At 37.2% G+C, this 19,008-nt stretch overlaps 1 protein-coding gene across 2 annotated transcripts in view; it reads right to left on the reverse strand.

The window, feature by feature from the left end:
• Positions 1-19,008, reverse strand: part of CRPPA (CDP-L-ribitol pyrophosphorylase A) — a 125,719-nt gene that overhangs the window by 75,758 nt on the left and 30,953 nt on the right. For both annotated transcript variants that reach the window (XM_055709517.1, XM_055709516.1), the window contains exon 4: positions 5,986-6,090. In XM_055709517.1, the coding sequence (XP_055565492.1) occupies positions 5,986-6,090 (105 nt within the window). The remainder of the gene's footprint in view (positions 1-5,985; positions 6,091-19,008) is intronic.

Here is a 19,008-nt window from a genome sequence, read left to right on the forward strand (position 1 = left end):
ATTTCACAAAATAAGTAAAATCCATGTTGGTTGACATTCATTGTGATAGTCCCTGTAGTTCTGCCTGTAGCACTGCACTTTGTTTTGTTGATCAATATTGAACTCAGAGACTCCTAATTGCTCAGATTCTCTCTCTTCAGGTGACAATGTTAATTTCCATTTTGTCATCTTGAGCATCTAGTGTTCCAAAACTTTCTGAATATTGTTGCTGCAATCCAGAATATTGGTGGGCCAAACACTAAAACTTAATACAAATACTTCACTATCATGAAATATGAAACCATCATCTGCTTATTCAGCAAAGACAAAATACGCTTACTTATTAAACATTTCTCTACTTTTCTCTGTAATGAACAATCCATCTATTTAGTAAAGCCTCAAAATCATCAGACAACAGTTGGTTTGTTTTCCTGTGTGCCCTGCTCTCTCAGTTGTCAGACTGCAACTTTTCACTGCCTAGGAAGATGCTCTTCCCAGAGCCCCCTTAAAGCTTTATAAACACTTTTTCCCAATCTTCCCCATTTCCTGTCTGCATCTCTTCCCTCTGTCCACATATTTAGCCCACCAGCTCCCCTGCAAGCCTGGTTTGTATTGTTGTAGATAGCAAACTAGTTGCAAGTGTGCCTGAACCAAGGCTGCCCTACCAAAGTTAATTTAACCTGTGGTACGCTGCCTCAGCACTTTCTGTTCATCTGAAGCCAATTTATCCTCCAAGAGCAGCCCATCTTTCACACATCACACAAAGGGCAAGTGCATTTACTAATATGAGGGCACACAGGAACCCTTTGAACAGAAGGAACTGTGTGTAGCCAATGAGTAAGAAACTGCATACAGCTGCTGATGCAAAATTTTTCAGCTCATTCAGTGGTCAAAACTAGAATCTCACTTGTTGTGTTCCCCAAAATTATTCCTATTTAATATTTAAAAGTCTTCTGCAAACTGATTTAGCTTGATGAACATTTCAGATTTACAAAACTGTATGTTAAATGCAAAACATAACCCTTTATCAAACAAATACAATAAAGTTACGATCACACATAGACAAAATGCACTGCATTTTAGTTTGACGTAGTATTTCCCTCTGTTATACTAAGGTATCATACAGATCTCCTTTGTATGGGATATTTTCAGGAGATTACGAAATAACCTGTTGGTTTTAGAAATGGTGAAGATTTTTTGCACTATCAGCATTAAGTCTTTAAATGGGTATTAATCTTTTAAAAATGTTCCTACAATGCAGTTTTCATTTGCGTTATACACACACATATACATTAGACACTAAAAATTACATTCTTACATGATTTTATACTTTATTTAAGAGGATATTGTCCCAGAACATTTAAGATCATTCTGTTTCAAAGGTGTAAAGCACTGAGAAATTGAAAATGGGGTGCTTTTTCTGTTTCTTTTTTGCCACCATGATCCTAATATCTTATAAATAGTTACATAAATATTTATAAGTTCTGTTATGAATGCAGGCATTATAAAACTGTTCCTGCCTGGTTGTTGTCACTACAAAGAATTATTTTAATTTTGTAATTTGTTACCAGAAAGAGAACAAACTTTCTCTTGCTTTAGGTCCAACAGTAAGTGACTTTGAAATGTTACTTTCTCTAATGCACTATAAATAAACAGTACTCAGGAAGAATTAAGAGTTAATTTAAGAAAAAAATATATATGCACACATAAGTAACTTCTTTCCACAGTTTTAAATGACTCCACAGAGTCATTTAATGTTATGTGGGTTGTGCACCTAATAAACAAATTGAATTCTTACAAGTATCAGATCTTCTCTCTAAAGATTTAAGGTCCACATTAAGATGAAACTGGTTTGTAATACTTGGGACTTTTATAACTGCTCTCCATCTGTTAATTGACTGCAGTTTTTCTGCTACACATCCTCTGAAACCTCAAGCGAACAATGATTATTTCTTTCAGTTCTCATTTATCTGGATGGAATATCCTTTTGCCTTGTGTTGAAAAAACAAGACTGGGGCCATTGGAAGCACATCAGTTCTTGGCATACGAAATATAATTTCTCTCAGCACTGAAAACCCTTACAGAAAAAAATCAACAATATATTACAAATTACATTATTATGACAGCTAAGGAAAGACAATTCTGCTTCTGAAAGGCGGTTAGTAACAAACAGCAACAGCTCCTAACCATTTTGTAGGAAAACATCACTTGAGAAAACTGGCAGTCTTCTGTACTTCTTCAGACTGTGCAGGCTGAGCACAAGCTTTCTCTTCTTCAGTGGTACTGCTCCACGCCACGTGCCAAACACCCTGCTACGGGGTGACCAATACCGGGGTGCTACACAAGCAGGAAGGAGCCATCTTCCTCTGTAGCCTCTAATCTGATAGAACTGTTCACTGTAGAAACAATTCTCGTTTATAGTCCTCATCATTTTTTATGCCTTTGACTTTGAATGTCTTCACAAGCCACAGAAGACACCAATGACATTTAGCTACACAATAAGACAGGGAATAGGATATAAGAATGCGTAACTAATGACATGGCACCGCTATCTTTGTGTGTACTATATATAGCATATTTGCTGCTCTACACCACCTGCAGCACAATGTCTGCACATAAATGGGTGCTGTTGCTACTGTCACGCACTGCACAATACTGTCAACACTGAGGATGTGTGGTGGGTTGACCTTGGCTGGATCCCAGGTGCCCACCAAAGCCACTCTGCCACCCCCCTCCTCAGCTGGACAGGGGAGAGAAAATAAAACTAAAGGCTCACAGGTCAAGATAAGGAGAGGGAGAGATCATTCACCAACTACTATCATGGGCAAAACAGCCTCAGCTTGGGGAAATCAAGTTGATTTCAGTCAAAGCAGAGTAGGGTAATAAGAAATAAAAGCAAACCTTAAAATCCCTCTCCCCCATCACCCTCCCTTCTTCCCAGGCTCAGCGTCACTCCCGATTTTCTCCACCTCCTCCCCCAGAGAAGCACAGGGGCATAGGGAATGGCTGTTGCTGTCAGTTCATCACACATCTCTGCTGCTTCTTCCTCCTCAAACTCTTCCCTGTTCCTGTGTGGGGTCCCTCCCATAGGAGAGTCCTCGATGATCTTCTCCAACATGAGTCCTTCCCACAGGATGCAGTTCTTCACAAACTGCTCCAGCGTGGATCCCCTGCAGGATCACAAGCCCTGCCAGCAAACCTGCTCCAGCCTGGGCAACTCTCCATGGGGCCACAGGTCCTGCCAGGAGCTGCTCCAGTGCGGTTTCCCAGGGGGTCACAGCCTCCTTCAGGTGCATCCACCTGCCCTGGTGCAGGGTCCTCCATGGGCTGCAGGTGTAGATCTGCTCCATTGTTAACCTCCATGGGCTGCAGGTGTAGATCTGTTCCACCGTTAACCTCCATGGGCTGAGGGGCACAGCCTGCCTCTCCGTGGGCTTCACCAGGGGCTGCAGGGGAATCTCTGCTCTGGTGCCTGGAGCACCTCTGCCCCCTCCTTCTGCACCGACCTTGGTGTCTGCAGGGTTTTTGCTCTCACATACTCTCAACTCCTCTCTCCAGCTGCAGTTGTCCAGATCTTTTGTTCCTCCTTCTTAAATATGTTATCCCAGAGGCACTACCACTGTTGCTGATGGCCTTGGCCAGCAGCAGATCCATCTTGAAGCCATCTGGCATTGGCTCTATCGGACATAGGATAGAAGCTTTAAGCAGCTTCTCACAGAAGCTACCCCTGTAGCCCCCTGATACCAAAACCTTGCCACACAAATGTAATACAGACTCTTTCACCTGGTCCACAGTATTTTCAGCTTTTGAACCTGAATCTCCTTGTCTATGATATTCTCCAGTATGCCAGCAGCTAAAAAGGTTTTCTGATCCATATCTGAGCACCTACGAAGAATTCACTCAAGTGTTATCATTTTCCATGTGTTTGCAGGCCTCTTTAAAGTCCAGTGCTACAATGGGTCCCACGTGCTAGAAAGTTAACAGCATCAAGATTTGGTTCACCAGCAATGCTGGAGTGGCACTAACACTTCAGCAATCCTCTTTTAAAACAGATGTGGCACAAGCTCAAGTCTGATGTGTAAGTGTGGACTGGTTACTGGTGCTGTTCCTCAGGTGCTGATACTGCAGACAACACTGTCTAATATCTTTATTAATAACCAGGGAAAGGGGAAATGCTCTCAGCAAATTAGTAGATGACAACAAATGGGGAAGTATTCAGTATGCTCAAGGGTCCAACACTCATTTAGACAGACCGTGAAAGGCTGGAGAGAGAGGATGACAAAGTTGTGAGATGCAACAAACACAGCATCCTGCATCTGGGACAGAATAACCCTGTGCAGCAGGCCATACTGATGTCAAATAGAGAAAACTGCTTTGCAGAAAAGGACCTTCTGGACAAGCTGAGTATGAGTCAGCAGTGCGGAAAAGCAGTCCAAGTAACTGTGCTGTATTAGTAAGGAAGTAGACTTCATTAAAGGGAATACAGGGATTATTCCCCTGTATTCAGCACTTTTGAGAACACACCAGAGTACTGTTTACAGTTTGGGGTTCACAGTATAACGCAATGACAAACAGAAGGAAGCCCAGCAGAAAGTTGCTAAGACAGTGTGAGAGAACTTGGCTTGTTCAGCCCAAAGAACAGAAGATGAAGGGTAGGGAAGGGTCACAATTAATGGCCATAGAGAAAAATAAACTGGACTTCTCTTGCAGATCTTTCTGCTGCCCTTTCATACTTTCTCAGTGCAAGAGGCAGCAACAGAAATGTTGACCAAATATTATGAAAAAGGTCTCCTCCATACAGGGGAGGGATATGCATTGGAATTGTTTTCCCAAGCCAGTCTGAAATCTCCATTTTTGTTTCATCTGCTGGCCATCACTAGTATCTACAAATAGTAAAGAACTAAATAAACATTATGAAGAACTGAACAAACATGATGAGTGTATTTTGTTACCCTTCATGTAAGCACCATGCTTTGCAACAAGAACAACGAAACCATCCAAAAAGTGATGTAAGGTAAATATGCATGACATAATCTGTCTCTTAGAAGACTGAATAGGAAAACAGCCAATATGCTGTTTCAGAAAGACTATGTCGCCAGAAAGATATTGAAAGAAGCTGCTGTATGCAACCAACATATAAGTAAATTTTGCTGCTAAATTGCACAGGAAATTTGCACTGCAGATTCAGGAAATTACCTTTCTGCATAAGATTTACTGTCATATTATTAGGAGTCATGTCCCATTGTTGGAAATTTACTGTCAAAGACAGATGGAGTGATCTGAGCTGCTTCTAGATCCTTCAACATGGTAATGAATAAAATAAAAAAAAAAAAAAAAGAAACACTTAAAAATTGCATGACAACAGCTACTGAGAAAGAATAATGTCCCACCATCCAAAATAATGAAATGGGATACTTTTAAGCAGCAGGGATGTATCCTTTGGTACCTATATACACACCTGCTTTGTCAGTCATCAGAAACCTACAGATTATCAGACAAGGTAAATGATGTTTAAAAAGTTTTGAAAGATTGTTTGAAGAGGTCTTAAACATTACAAAGTTACTGAATGTCATGAACTGCTCTAAAAATCAACCATTGTTGGCCAGGTATTTGGCTTTAGAGAATTTTTCCTCATAGGAAAAGTGGAGGAAAGGAAAATAAACAAAAGATATAGAAACAGCAGGAGAAAGCTCATCTCATAAAAATAATGTTCTTGGTTTTAGAAATTATAGATTTATACTTTAACAGATTCTCAGGCTATTCAACTACCCAGTTGGTTTCCCTACTTCCAGATAAATGCTGTCGTCTTTGATTATCTCAGGTAATATCTGCCCAACTCTGTCCACAACTATGAGCTCAAAAAAAAAGGTCATGATAATCCAAAACCCATTCTGAAATTGGGAAAAGCCTAACTATTATAACTCACAACACATCTGAATTTTTACAGTAATATGCAAATTTAATTTTAAAAGATATATTAAAAATAGATATTATTATTGCCTTTACCTTCCAGAGGTCAGCTGTTCCTTCAACAAGTTTGGCATTTGTTTTACAGTATTTCAAAGCCAGATGCAAACATTCAGTTCCATAATCCAGGTCATAGTTTGTGCACTGCAGTAATTGAAAAAGAATAAATATTCTTTATTAGTCTTAAAGAAATCATATGTTTAAGTAATAATGTGTGTTTTCTTTCATTAATTAAACCTTAAATCTCAAAAATCCTGTCCAAAATGATCATGCTGTATTAGGTAGGTTGGGTCAAGATGAATCAGAAATACAACTCTTCCAAAAAGCTTATGCCAAATTCTAGCTATCCAGCAAAATATTACAGAAGTAAATAAATATTTTAAAACCACAAATTAATTCAATCGGCTGCTGCAAGTGATCTTGCTAAACCTTTATGCTGTTAATTAAATCAATGAGAAGTTACATGTATTAAAAAAAATTGATGGGGTTGAGGCCTCACCAAAAGATATCATCAACCTTCCAGTAACAAACTTTTAGAGTATGGGAACATGTTAATAAATTGTAGAAGCATGACTTTTCACATGGCTTGTCTGGTTTGGTTTTTGCAGCATCAGAAAAAGATGGTAGTAACTAAGAACCTCTGTATTCCTTACACGTTTCCCTCTGTATTTTTCTCCAGTAATCTGCACACAAAATAGCAAAGTTTCACGCTGCTCCGTAAGCCTTCCAGATTTAATAAAAAAAGTAATAAAAAAAACCATGAAACAAAAAAAAAACCCAACCAAATTTGTCCTTTTATTAGCTAACTAGAAGAGGCATTCTTCTCTCAATATACCCTTTCCAAGCAGTTTGGCTTCCTATAGTTAGTGATCATAAGAATCCTATTAATGGAAAACTGAGTATGGACAGAATCTCTTGAGCTAAACCATAGGTAGTACACAAGCAGGACAGGGCTACCTCAAGACGAATTGGAATGATTAAGCCAAGAGAATTCTAGTCTATTTTCATATTACTAAATTATCAGTCCATCCAGAAACATGAATTACATGTAACAAGGAAGGATAATTTAAGACAGGGTCTTTCATAAAAATTGATGTATTTGATAAGACCACAGGCTGGCTATCCAAGTACCCAGTCTCTAGCAGAGGCTGACAGTGGGTAGTCAATGATAAGTAAATATGAACAACGCAATCATATCTTCTTACTTTCACAGAATACTCCCTTGGCCTCATATAAAGCTATCCTCCTAGCTTATGAAACCCCTAAATGAAGAAGTCCCTGAGGAATACATTGAACCAGAAGCGACTGCCTTAACAGTCCTCAGTAGGTTACAGGAACCCTGAATTCACCCAATTACTTTTTGAATAGCAGTGTTTTTTCAGCACCTGCATCAGGGAGCATCTGACTCATCACACACTCTGCTGTTCTGACAGAAAAGAGAGTGCAAAACCACCTTCTCAGCCCTTCAGAATGCTCCACTACATCTCTTCTCACATCCATCCACAGGTAAAGAAATCAATATCTATTCAGTTATTTCATGTGTGGAAGCTACCCCAAAACTTTGATCAACCCTTTTGCCCTCCTTTACATGTATCTACATTTACCCATGAATTTTATCGTAACATGCTTTTACAAACCTTCTTAATTAGCCCTCATCTCTACTACACAGAAAAAAAAAAAGGGGGGGGGGGGGGGGGGGGGCGGCGGGGAAGGGTAGGGTATCTCCACTTCCTATTCCAAATTCTTTGTGAACAAAATTAACTGCATAGCTCCCAGCCCAGATCTGCACAAAACTCTACGGGTGATCCACTGCTATGAGAACTAGTCATTCACTTTACCTTGTTTCTTGTCTTTTAACAAAGCCCTTGCTCTTATCCTAAATCTGTTCAGTTTCCTTGAAGAGCCTTTGCTAAAAGCTTCAGTGAAACATCTTATTATGCAAGTAGGCTGTTATCAGCTTCAACAATCTCAAACAAGATGCCGGTTAACTCCTTAGAGAATGACAATTAGCTCTGCAATGCATAAACTTTCCATTACAAAAGCTGAAATAATCCCTCTACCATGTCAAATTTAACCATGCATCTACAACTTTTTTCGAATAAAATGTGACAGGCCAGATACTGTGCTTTGTAATTCACAATCTCCTCCAGGATTCAAGAATTTAAAATTATCAAGAATCAAAAAATCTAAGTCTTAAATAACCACCAAACCAGAATGCTACAATACAACTTGCCTTTTTTATAATTTCTTCAAGAATTTAATAAGAGATATAAAGAAAATGCTTATTTCTATTCTTGTTTTGTAATGCATCAGTGAAATTCAAGGAATTCATCAGCATTATACATCTGAATTCTATCACTCACACACAGTCCTAGAAAAACTGTAGTTGTCACTTTTATCTTATTTAAATCCCTAACTTTTTGTCATTTTGGTTTTTCCTGACTGCATTCAAAAAATAAGATGCTTTTAAACATCCCACTTAGAAAGAAAAGTAATTTAAATGTTATGCTTCTCTACAGAAGTGCTTCAAGTAACAAAACAAAACAGACATAAGAAGATAGAGTAATTTAAAAAGAAAGACTTCTTCCAAAATACTAAAGAAAATAGGGTTTTCCAAAAGACACTTTGGAATATTTTTAAATTAAGCAGCAATCATTTATATTATTTAAAGAATCAACATACAAGAAAGGTCAACAGAAAAGATAAAGAAATAGGAAACTCTAGCTCCAGAATATGTAAAACTGAGCAATCTCTTCAGTAAAGAGGTCCAGAGACACATTGCCAATGAAACCCGAATGGCCTTGTAACTTTCAGTTCCAAATATTAGCATAACATTTACTGTTTTGTTTGATTTTAAGGAAAATGCAAGCTATTTTCTACTAATGTGAATAACATACAGATTTTATTTTTTTTTCTTCCTTTGGAATGGGAAAGAAAATTTCAGAAAAATTTATCTGTGAAAGAATTTACTTTCAATAAAAATTGTTTTAAATAGATGTGTAACAAATGATACTAGGACAAGACTAAGCAATTCCAACTTTTTAGCAAGGTCTTAATTACAGATAATTAATAGGGAGTGGAGAAGTTCCATAAATGGGCTAAAGCATCTTGAGGGTATTACAGCCTTCAAGGGATAAAATATGACACAAAGCAAAGTAATAATAAAAACCATACTTCACTAACACTTGTACATCATGACATTTACCACTCTAATTATCTGTAATTGTTTAAACCTAAACATACTGTCACAGTGTACTCTTCTGCAAGTCTGATACACTGATGTCAGAGAAGAACAATGAAATGGAAGTATCAGCTCAAGACCAGTTTAGTTTATATATTATCCATATGCTAAGCAGCTCCACATGTGGAATTTTAAATCCATATTTACGGTGCAGAATTTGAAGGCTTCTATATTGTTCTAAGAAATTCAGTTAACAAACAAAGCGTTATCAGGGAGTGCCTACAATAAAAAGTTGTAAAATTCCCATGAGGAAAATTCTTACTGACCCAGGCACACAACATTCTCATCCTGAGTTGTCTGTATGTATTTCACTGTACACCTAGAGCCGATTTACATTATAACAATCTGTTTAAAACTCTTACTATTTCTAAAGTCTCTTTTTGACTGAAAAGCTTTTTAACATAAAGTTTGACAGAGTACAGTTAACTGAACTTGACATGCACACATAGCTTTGTGAAACAATAGACATAATTTAAGTTTCAGACCACAGATTTGAAATGGTGGAAACATCTGTACATATTGGCACAAAAAATATCCACAAAAGAAAGAAAATAGATTAGTTTAGCTCTTTAAATGACACAGAAGGAAATATGATATTTAAAAACGTTTTTGAACTGCTGAATATTCAAAGGCATTCTAATAGGTAGTTTGGGGAACTTTTTTGTGGGTGGGTTTTTTTGTTTGTTTTCCAAGAGTGGATGTTTGAATACAGTGCTGTGGGTGGAGTGAGATCCAGATTTTGGCATTAAACCAATTCTTCTTCCCCTGCCCCCTAGATAAGTTTGAAAATATATTGATAAATAATATTACTTCTTAAAATGCAAACTATACTGTTGTTGCTTAGCCATAAACATCGAACAAGGGGTTAGAGAACAGAGCAGCTACACAGCCTGTATTTCCCTGGTACTTAATAATAGTCCATAAGCTAACTTGTTTCCAATATAATACTTGGAACAAATAAAATTATTAAAAACACAGTATTTAACATTAATAATTGCTTTTACTGTTAATATGCACTATTTTACTGTATCTTTATACTGATAAAAGATTTTGAATAGATACATGGGAACTGGTAAACATACAGCAGAACAAACACAGACGAAATTAAAATTTTCACTACAGCACTGTCATTTTCTTATTTTTTCATCATTCCTTAGTTTTACAATAAGGAAGCAAAATCAATATTCTTTATTAACTGAAAGAAAATCTTCAGATTTGCTCCTTTACATAGGTACCATTAAAGCCTGTACAGAATCAGTCTCTTACACTTCTGTAATCATTGGCTGTGTCATCCTTAGTACTTTTTCCATTGTCAGCAGCATCTCCATTTTACCCTTGATGTAAATCCATTCTATAACAGCATCAGAGCACTTGCAATTTAAATGTATAACTAATTAATAATGATAGCAGAGCTTTATGATTTTTCCAGATCCTTGCAAATAAATTTTCCACTGCTGAAATGCCAGAGTACATCATGAACGTTCATCATCAGGAGCGTTTTACTAAGCTAAAATAGCAGCAGACACAAGCTCTTGTTGAACCTGAACTGGCCTGTTTTTATTGTCTTTTATAAAGAATTATTTTTGCCATGTTCATTACCATGGAAACCAAAAAGTGCCGAATCCAACAGTGGATTTGCAACAAGCACTCAGCCTATAGCAATACACCAAGCTAAGTGAGAAATAACAGGAAGAGGAAACATGTGAATAAGGAAACTGAGTATCACAGTGAAGAGAATAAAGATACAGCAATTTACTGTGTAACAGACTTAAGCAAGCCTGGTTTTCTACAGATCTGTATCTATATCCCAATGCCTGTCACTGCAGTAACTGCAGTAACTCCAAACATGCCATGATTTCCCTACACTCTATCATCAGATCCCCTGAATACTTCCAGACTGCACAGTGAAATATTTTTGTACTTGAGGTGATCCTAAGTCCACTGAATACCTCTTAAAGAATTTATACATAGATTGGTTCCGAGATCCCATGTGCTGAAAGGTGTATGACCAAGAAAAACCGAGGACATCAGCTGAATTTGCATTTCAGCCATGGAGCTGAAAGCCTAAGCGCCTGAAGGCTCTGAGGCTCCAGCCTCCTCTCAATGAAGGCATTCATTTGAGTTTCCCTGCTCCTCACACTCACTGATTTTTTGAAAACTATATAGGGACCTAACATCACTGAACTCTACACCTGTGTCAATTTTGATTGAAAACATGATCTTAAGGGTCTTTTCCAACATAAATCATTCTAAGATTCTATAAAATTGAACAAAACGTACAATTGAAGGTTTAAAATATTATTGAGACAAGAATTAAGAACAAGCAATGCTTTCAAGTATCTTCTTAATAGTAAAAGTTAAAAATGAAAGAGTAATTTTGGTTCTTCCCTTTCTGGAATAAATGTTCTGGGTCAATGAATGCATTTCACACTGCCATCACCAGCAATCATGTTCTATACTCCTGCTGTAGACATACGAGCTCCCAAATCAAGTCAGCTGCACATTTTCTTCCTATTAGTCTTCTTAGAAAGTAGTTTATAATCTCTCTTTATGTTGAGGCTGACAATTACTCTTCACTGTACACAACTCACTGCTAGGCAGTAGGAGTCCCATAGAAGCAAGAATGCGGAGCACAAACATGCAGTGTGGGTGGCAAGAAATGTGCTTTCCCTATCACTGTTTTAGCTGCTAGCTAAGGTTAGGGATAACTTTGCTTTTTTTTGTTTGTTTCTTTAAAAACAAATTTGCTTGAAAAATTCACTGTCACAACATGTAAAAGCAGAAACTCAGTGGGATTCAGAAATGCATATGGATGCAGAGAACTAATATAAAAGTTTGCACTTCTGAGCATAAATTAAAATCATTGTGTGAGATCTAAGAAAAAAAATTATGTGGATATTTCTGTCCATCTGGGACAAATTCCTTTAACTGCTAAGCAACAAATCACAGGTGAAAAGATAGGATCTAGGACTAATGACCTGGATTGAAAACCCCTTGTTTTCAGTGCCCTATTCTATCAAAATTGCTAAGAAGTCATTTACTTTGATTTAGATTCATCAATGAATCACTACAACAGTAACATTGAAATAAGGTAAACCGACAATTAGAAAATATATCCATTTTATTGACTGTCATTTTCCAGCTCTGACCTCAAAATGAAACAGAAGCTGAAGTATAATCACAAAACTAGGTCCCAGCCCCAGCATCCTTAAGTGTGACTCTGGATAAAAGAAACAAAAAGAGCACGTTTGAAAATTCTTTTGAGAAAGCATAAACTACCTTTTCTGCTCTTAAATCCATGCCTCAAGATACTTGCAGATACTCTAGAAGATTATTATGATAGTTTGTATCATTGCCTCAAGTCGCACCAGGGAAGGTTTAAATTGGATATTAAGAAAAATTTCTTCACCAAAAGGGTGGTCAAGCATTGGAACAGGCTGTCCAGAGAAGTGGTAGAGTCACCATCCCTGGAGGTATTTAAAAGATGTGTAGATGTGATGCTTAGGGACATGGTTTAGTGGTGGACTTGGCAGCGTTAGGCTAATGGTTGGAACTGATCATCTTAAAGGTCTTTTCCAACCTAAATGATTTATGATTAAAGCCTACTTTTTAAGTCTTAATCTTATCCTGGCTGCTACTGCTTCTGTCTCTGCAAAAGCAGAGGTCCAAACAAACCAACCATCCCAGAAAAGAAGTACGTGTGCTCAACTTCACACCAAAATCATAAAATCACTAATGCTATCATTTTGATAAAAACTAGTATTTTTTGAAAACTAGATAGAGAGCCCTGACCCTTACATACCCATCTATAATTCAATCCTTCCAGAGAATGAGGTCTTCTAGGTTCTACTAGACAAATCATGATCAACCTATAGAGAGAGGGTGGAAAGTGCAGCTTTGCTATTAAGGAATAAAAATTTAATCAAGAATAACTGGAGGTGCTTTGCTGAGGAAAGAAGGGCACCAGCAGGCAAAAAAAAAAAAAGAAATGCCAAGGGTTGTGTCTACGTTACCAATGTAGTGTGCAGGAGAGGTTCTTTTTTTGTGCAAATCTTTCCTGCATCCTGACTCAGAACCATACAAAATGCCCTTGACTGTGCTGCTGGAAAGCTCAAAGTCATTTCCCTTCTGGTGGAATCAAGGTGAAAAGTCATACGCAAGGGCACTTGCTGAAGCACATCATTTGCAGTGTGGGCACAAGATGCCCTAGCAGCCAGGACTCGGAATGCATTGTGTCCATACGACTGGTAACTGGGATGAGTATCACTGCTGGTGAAGTCCCATTTTACACATACAATCCTGAAACTAACAGATCACCAAACAGTCTTTCTTTGTGCCATACCAGTAGATATATTCCTAATATTACTTCAAAGTCCATACAAACTAGTATAATAAAAATGAGAACACCAACTAGGTGAGAATAAACATTAGTATTGCTATAAAGATTAAATACCTAATACAACTAAGAGCTAGTTATTAATTAGATTGATTTCATAAAACAGGTCCTGAGTAACCATAAGACAATATTGATTTTTCTGGTATCAGAAAAGCACACAGGAGTCATTTTGAGCATGCAGCTGAACATGGAATTTCATAGCTCATATACAATTTCAGCTTTTAAAAAAAGTCCTAATTTAGTTACAATGCCACGAAGAAAATGTTAATATTCTATGTGGCAACAGTAGTAGTCAAAATATGTTGTTAGGACTCATTGTTTACACTTTTAGAAAATTATCTTGTAAATTAGAAAAATATTTGGCAAATGGTTATATGGACAAGACAGACAAAAAATACTGTCCCAATGTAGAAGACTATAGAGTATTTAGGTTATTCTAAGAAAATGTAAAAGAGTGATTGTTTACATTCTCCCAGTAAAGAGAGTTCTAAATATACCAAGTTCTAACATTAAGCAAACAAGGGGAAATTTAATCAGCCTTAGAAGCAGAGGTGAGCCAAATTCAGGCCAAGTTAAAATGGATGCTTTATTTTAAAAATATTTTTAACAGGTAAGGTTATTCACATTCTCAGAACAATTTACTTGAGAATCACCTCTTGAAATTATGTAAGATCATAAATGGTCCTTTTCCTTGCCTTCTAAGAGACACTAAACTGTCAGTAGCTATGAGATTAAAAGCTCTAGCATCACTACCTTGTTTTCTTCTTAGTTTTCTCAAAACAAGCAGCAGATGACAATTTAGATGGGTGGTCTCCCATATGCTGCATAGTGATTCTCACTCGCTATTCAGCATTTTTTGAGCCTGTGCCAAATGGGTGATTCTTGTGGATACAGAACACTTATAAGGGTAAATCCAGTAACACAACAATACCCTCACAATCCAGTCTAACTTCCAACTAGAATAATTGCAGTGGGTCTCCCTCTAACATACACCCTCCAAATAGTACCTGAATTCAAAATGCCTTTTGACTGCTACAGAGATCCCAGATTTTACCCAGGGTGTGGCAGCTTTGCACCACTGCACCAGTTACAAGAGCCAATATGTGGATTTGCAAGTGCTTTGAGATCCTACAGGATGAGGAGTGACATAAAATGGAAGTAATTATCCCATTAGCAAAAAGACTTTTTTTTTTTTTTCTTATGCAAGGCATTAGAATTTCTCCAAACATTCCTGTGGCAGAAATTAATTAGGGCAAGGTGGGGATTCATACAAAATCCCGGCTCTACCATTGCGCCAAAAAACTAATCAAGTACAGAGCTATCTAAACTAGCATAGTTTTCTCAACAGACCACCAATCTAGCTTCAGGTTTTGAATAAATGAAGGCATTACTGACAAAATTCACTTAGTATATTTATCTTGAAAAGAATTCTGTAGAATTGGGTAGGTTTTAAGGGACAGGGAAAGGGGAAAAAATCCTTATTCCTCTAAATCGCAGAACAAAGCTGCTAGGGTAAATAGATGCCAGATGAAGTAACCGTAAAATCTCTTTTGAAAACATCTCAGGACTCCCAACATAAAGACTTCACAAATTAGGATATTAATGTAGGCGAGGCTGACAACCATGTATTTAAGCAACAGTCTGTGTGCATCAGCCTGAAGATGAATGGAGAAGGGCAGATCAAAATCCTCTGCAAATCTGCATAATCAAAAAATTAGCTCCATTGGAATTTTGCATCAAAACCAAAAAATTACCAGTTTTCAGCAGGAATGAAATGGAACAGAACTCAGGTTCTACTGAACTTCCAAAGAAATATTTTTTTTTAATGGGATTAAAACCAGAAATAAAATCCAAGCTGAAATGGACCACAACACTGAAGAGATGCTGTTAAAAAAGTAAAAACTTCTCATATAAGGAGAAATGAGATACTTTGTTTTCTTCCAACATTTAGGAGCTACACAGATTTCCTTGTCAAACAATCAGATCTAAAATCCTAATGACCCATGGACAAATCAGCAGAAAGGTTTCTTTTGTTAGGTTATTTCATATGCTTAGATTGCACATTGAAAAACTCACAGATATCCCCCATCTTGACACTAGTATACAGCTAATTAAAATCTGTATTATTATACCATCAAAGGAACTACAGTAGGAATTTCAACAAACTGAAATATTCCATGCTACTTCACTATTCAGCCAAGTAGGTTGATTTGGACCAATCAAGTAGGCAGTTACACTAAAACTGTAATTACCTATTAAATTTCATAGGCAGGTGGAAGTATGCTGTCTTTAGAACTCCATACATGAAGAGCATTGGCTTGTAGTACTGTCATACAGATCATACAAGTAGTACATTACTATTATTTTAGCTAGTTCTTCCCATTCACAAATCAATTCTTGATTCAGTATTTCAGAATACAGTTGATGAAAAGGAAGAAAACCTATAGACACAGCCCAGAATGCAGAATTAGGAAAAACACAACAATAATGTTACATGGCATATATTCAGAAGACCTGAACATACAACTGCAAAATACAAAAGCAAAGTTGGTGATGAAAGCTGGGGATGGTGGAAAACAAAATAGATGTCCATACACACACAGAGCATACAGAAACCGCAAAATACATTTGAAGAAAAATGAGGTAAATTTAAGGCCAAGAAACAACCCATTACAGCTTATGATAAAATCTATGTATCTTACCTACTTTTTGTCATGTTAAAAACAATGGTGATCTCTTTTTCAGTGTTTCTACACTACAAAAACAAACAGCTTTGATCCACATCACCAAATCACGACTGAACAGTATCAAGCTAAAAACTTTTCTCTCCAAGTGAATGTTTACAGGAGGTAAATATTAAGCTGTTCAGCCTTGCCATAACGTAGATGCCTTGGCATAAACAAAGTTTCTTGTTTGGTGAATGTAAAAAAAAAAAGAGAAGTTGAGATGTCTTGAATATTCAGATATCTTTAGTCTTAGGAGGGAGGTGAGCAGTGGGTTCTTTCTCAGGATTCCAGCATTAGATTTAAATGACCACATTCTGCCTCCATTACATTTTGACCGTTCAGCCCTTTTTCTGAATCTGACCCTTGCTCCCAAAGTTGCCAAGGTTTTAGTCAACAATTTGTCCGCTGCTGTTCATTTAATCGCCTGTTGCTCCTGGCAATATTAATTTGACAGACACTGATCTCTTTAACAAAGAATGAACCCACAGGAAAATCCCCAAATCAGTCTAGACATTTTGCCTCGAAGGATTTGCCTGACCTATGCCAAAATATTACTAAACTGCTACAGCTGACTCCACTTCCCTGCTACAGAGGATACTAAAATGCTTCACACATGTTTGAAGAAGAATCCCAGTAATGTCGTGCCCTTTCAAAAAGCACTTTAGAAGTTTACAAAATCCACATGGAATACACTCCCTATTATTTACATACAGAAAAGACAATACTTTGAGCAAATACTTCTACAATGGGCCTAACAATAGCCAAAGCCAACTTCCTTTCTTACTCTGGCAAAATCGTCCCTGAACATTCTCAGGGGTTTGTTAGATGAGAACAATTTTGGGATTTCCTTTACTTCTACTGAGGGCCAGGTTGGACAGTTTGCAGAATATCTCTTCTCCCCATTCTCAACCCCATCTGTGAACATCTTGTAATGATTTTTTGGGGGAGTGGAAGAACATCTGCCTCCCAGAATTTAGCATCAAAGTATTTGCATGATTCTCCCTGACACACTATTATTTTGTATCTTGTCATTACTATGCTTATATATAGCAGCTCTCTCCTATGCAGGCAGATGCTGTAACATCCCGTAAGTATATGTTATTGCTTATTATCCCAAAGTGGGTAATGTTGGCTACGAACGGATGTATTAATTCAGTGTAGTCCCAAAAAGTACTAATCTCTACATAGTTTCTACACAGATTAGATTGAATCCCTAAGGTCCATCTGTTTCATGTATCTGTAAGTAGGTTATAGACATGCATCAGAGAAACATCTCTAAACATGTTGAAGACCATCCTCCTTCAATGAATATTCCTGCTTCCTGTTCCTTTTATTTCAACTTCATTGTTCTGATTAGCTAAATATAAAATTCCATAATCTACAAACAGTCTACTATCAACAGATGATTAAACTAACTACATATGCAAGACAACCCCCCCCAAAAATACTGTAGATTTGGTAAATTTTCCCAGGTACAGAACATCTTGAGGCTAAGTGTAAAACAACATATAAAAGATGACCAGGAAAAAAAAAAATCGTATATCACAATTGTTTTTTAAAATTAAGATTGATATAAACTTATCAGTCTATCTTTAAGTAGTGATCACATATTGCCATGCCATCCACACGTGAAGGATTCCTGCAGAACAGCCTTCTAACATGTCCCACCCTTTCTTCAGCTGTGTGTAGCTCTTCCCTCTTACAAGGTACTTGGCTTCACCAGACTGGTCACATTGGTGAACAATTCTATTGTATCCTCATCATTCATGCTGACAACTCTCTAAACGTCATATCATCTTTTCTGGGCTTTTTGCTTATACCTGTGACACAGATACTAGTCAGGACCTTCCACATGCCACTCTTCTGCTTCCATCTTCATCTGTTTCTCTGCCAGATCAGGAAAGGCAAAGCTTTTTAATGGTTCCTGCTACCTTCCTTACTTTGGCAAATTTCAAATACACAATGCTTTGTTGTATTTGGGTATTTCAGCCTTTGTATATCATGGTTGTGTTACTTCATACGCTAACATGACATGATACAACAAGATGCTTTGTGTTAAAGATAAAAGATCTCCGAGATCTCTGTGCATTTCACAATATGTCAGAGAGAGGTATTAGAAAAATCAGTCTCAGCCTACTCTGATTAAAGGACAAAGGTAGTCTACCTGACTTCCTGATACTCTAATTCCATAAAAGATACTGCTCCAGGGGAACACTTGACTTCTAGTAAGTGAAGTCTTCCCCCCACCCCCACCCAGGCTTACAGGATCATACTTCATGTTTGCTCCTATTTAAATTAAAATGCTGAACAGAAACATGAAACTACCTTAAGCAAAAATGAACAAGTCTGGTCTAAGGAATTTATCCTTTATTTGCTGTCTTTGGAAAGGGTGGATTTTCAATTAACACTTAAACTTTTCTGATTTCCCTTAGGGCTGACAAGAATAGAAAAGAAATATGCATTTCCAAGTATCAGGAATTTAATTCTTATTCACTTAAAAAAAAATTCCAACTGGCTGGTTTTGTCCCAAGTAGGTTAGAACTGAAGTAAATCATGGCTTCTGCAATTTTACAACTTTTCCACAGGTATTGCTAGTTATTAGAGATTTGTATTTTTCATTTTAAAAGGTTTAACTTGTCCAGTACTAATATTTACTGAAGGTTAGTGGTATGGTTCAATACATTGTGCAGAAAACAACT

This window comes from Falco cherrug, chromosome 4, assembly GCF_023634085.1.
Source record: "Falco cherrug isolate bFalChe1 chromosome 4, bFalChe1.pri, whole genome shotgun sequence".
NCBI lineage: Eukaryota > Metazoa > Chordata > Aves > Falconiformes > Falconidae > Falco > Falco cherrug.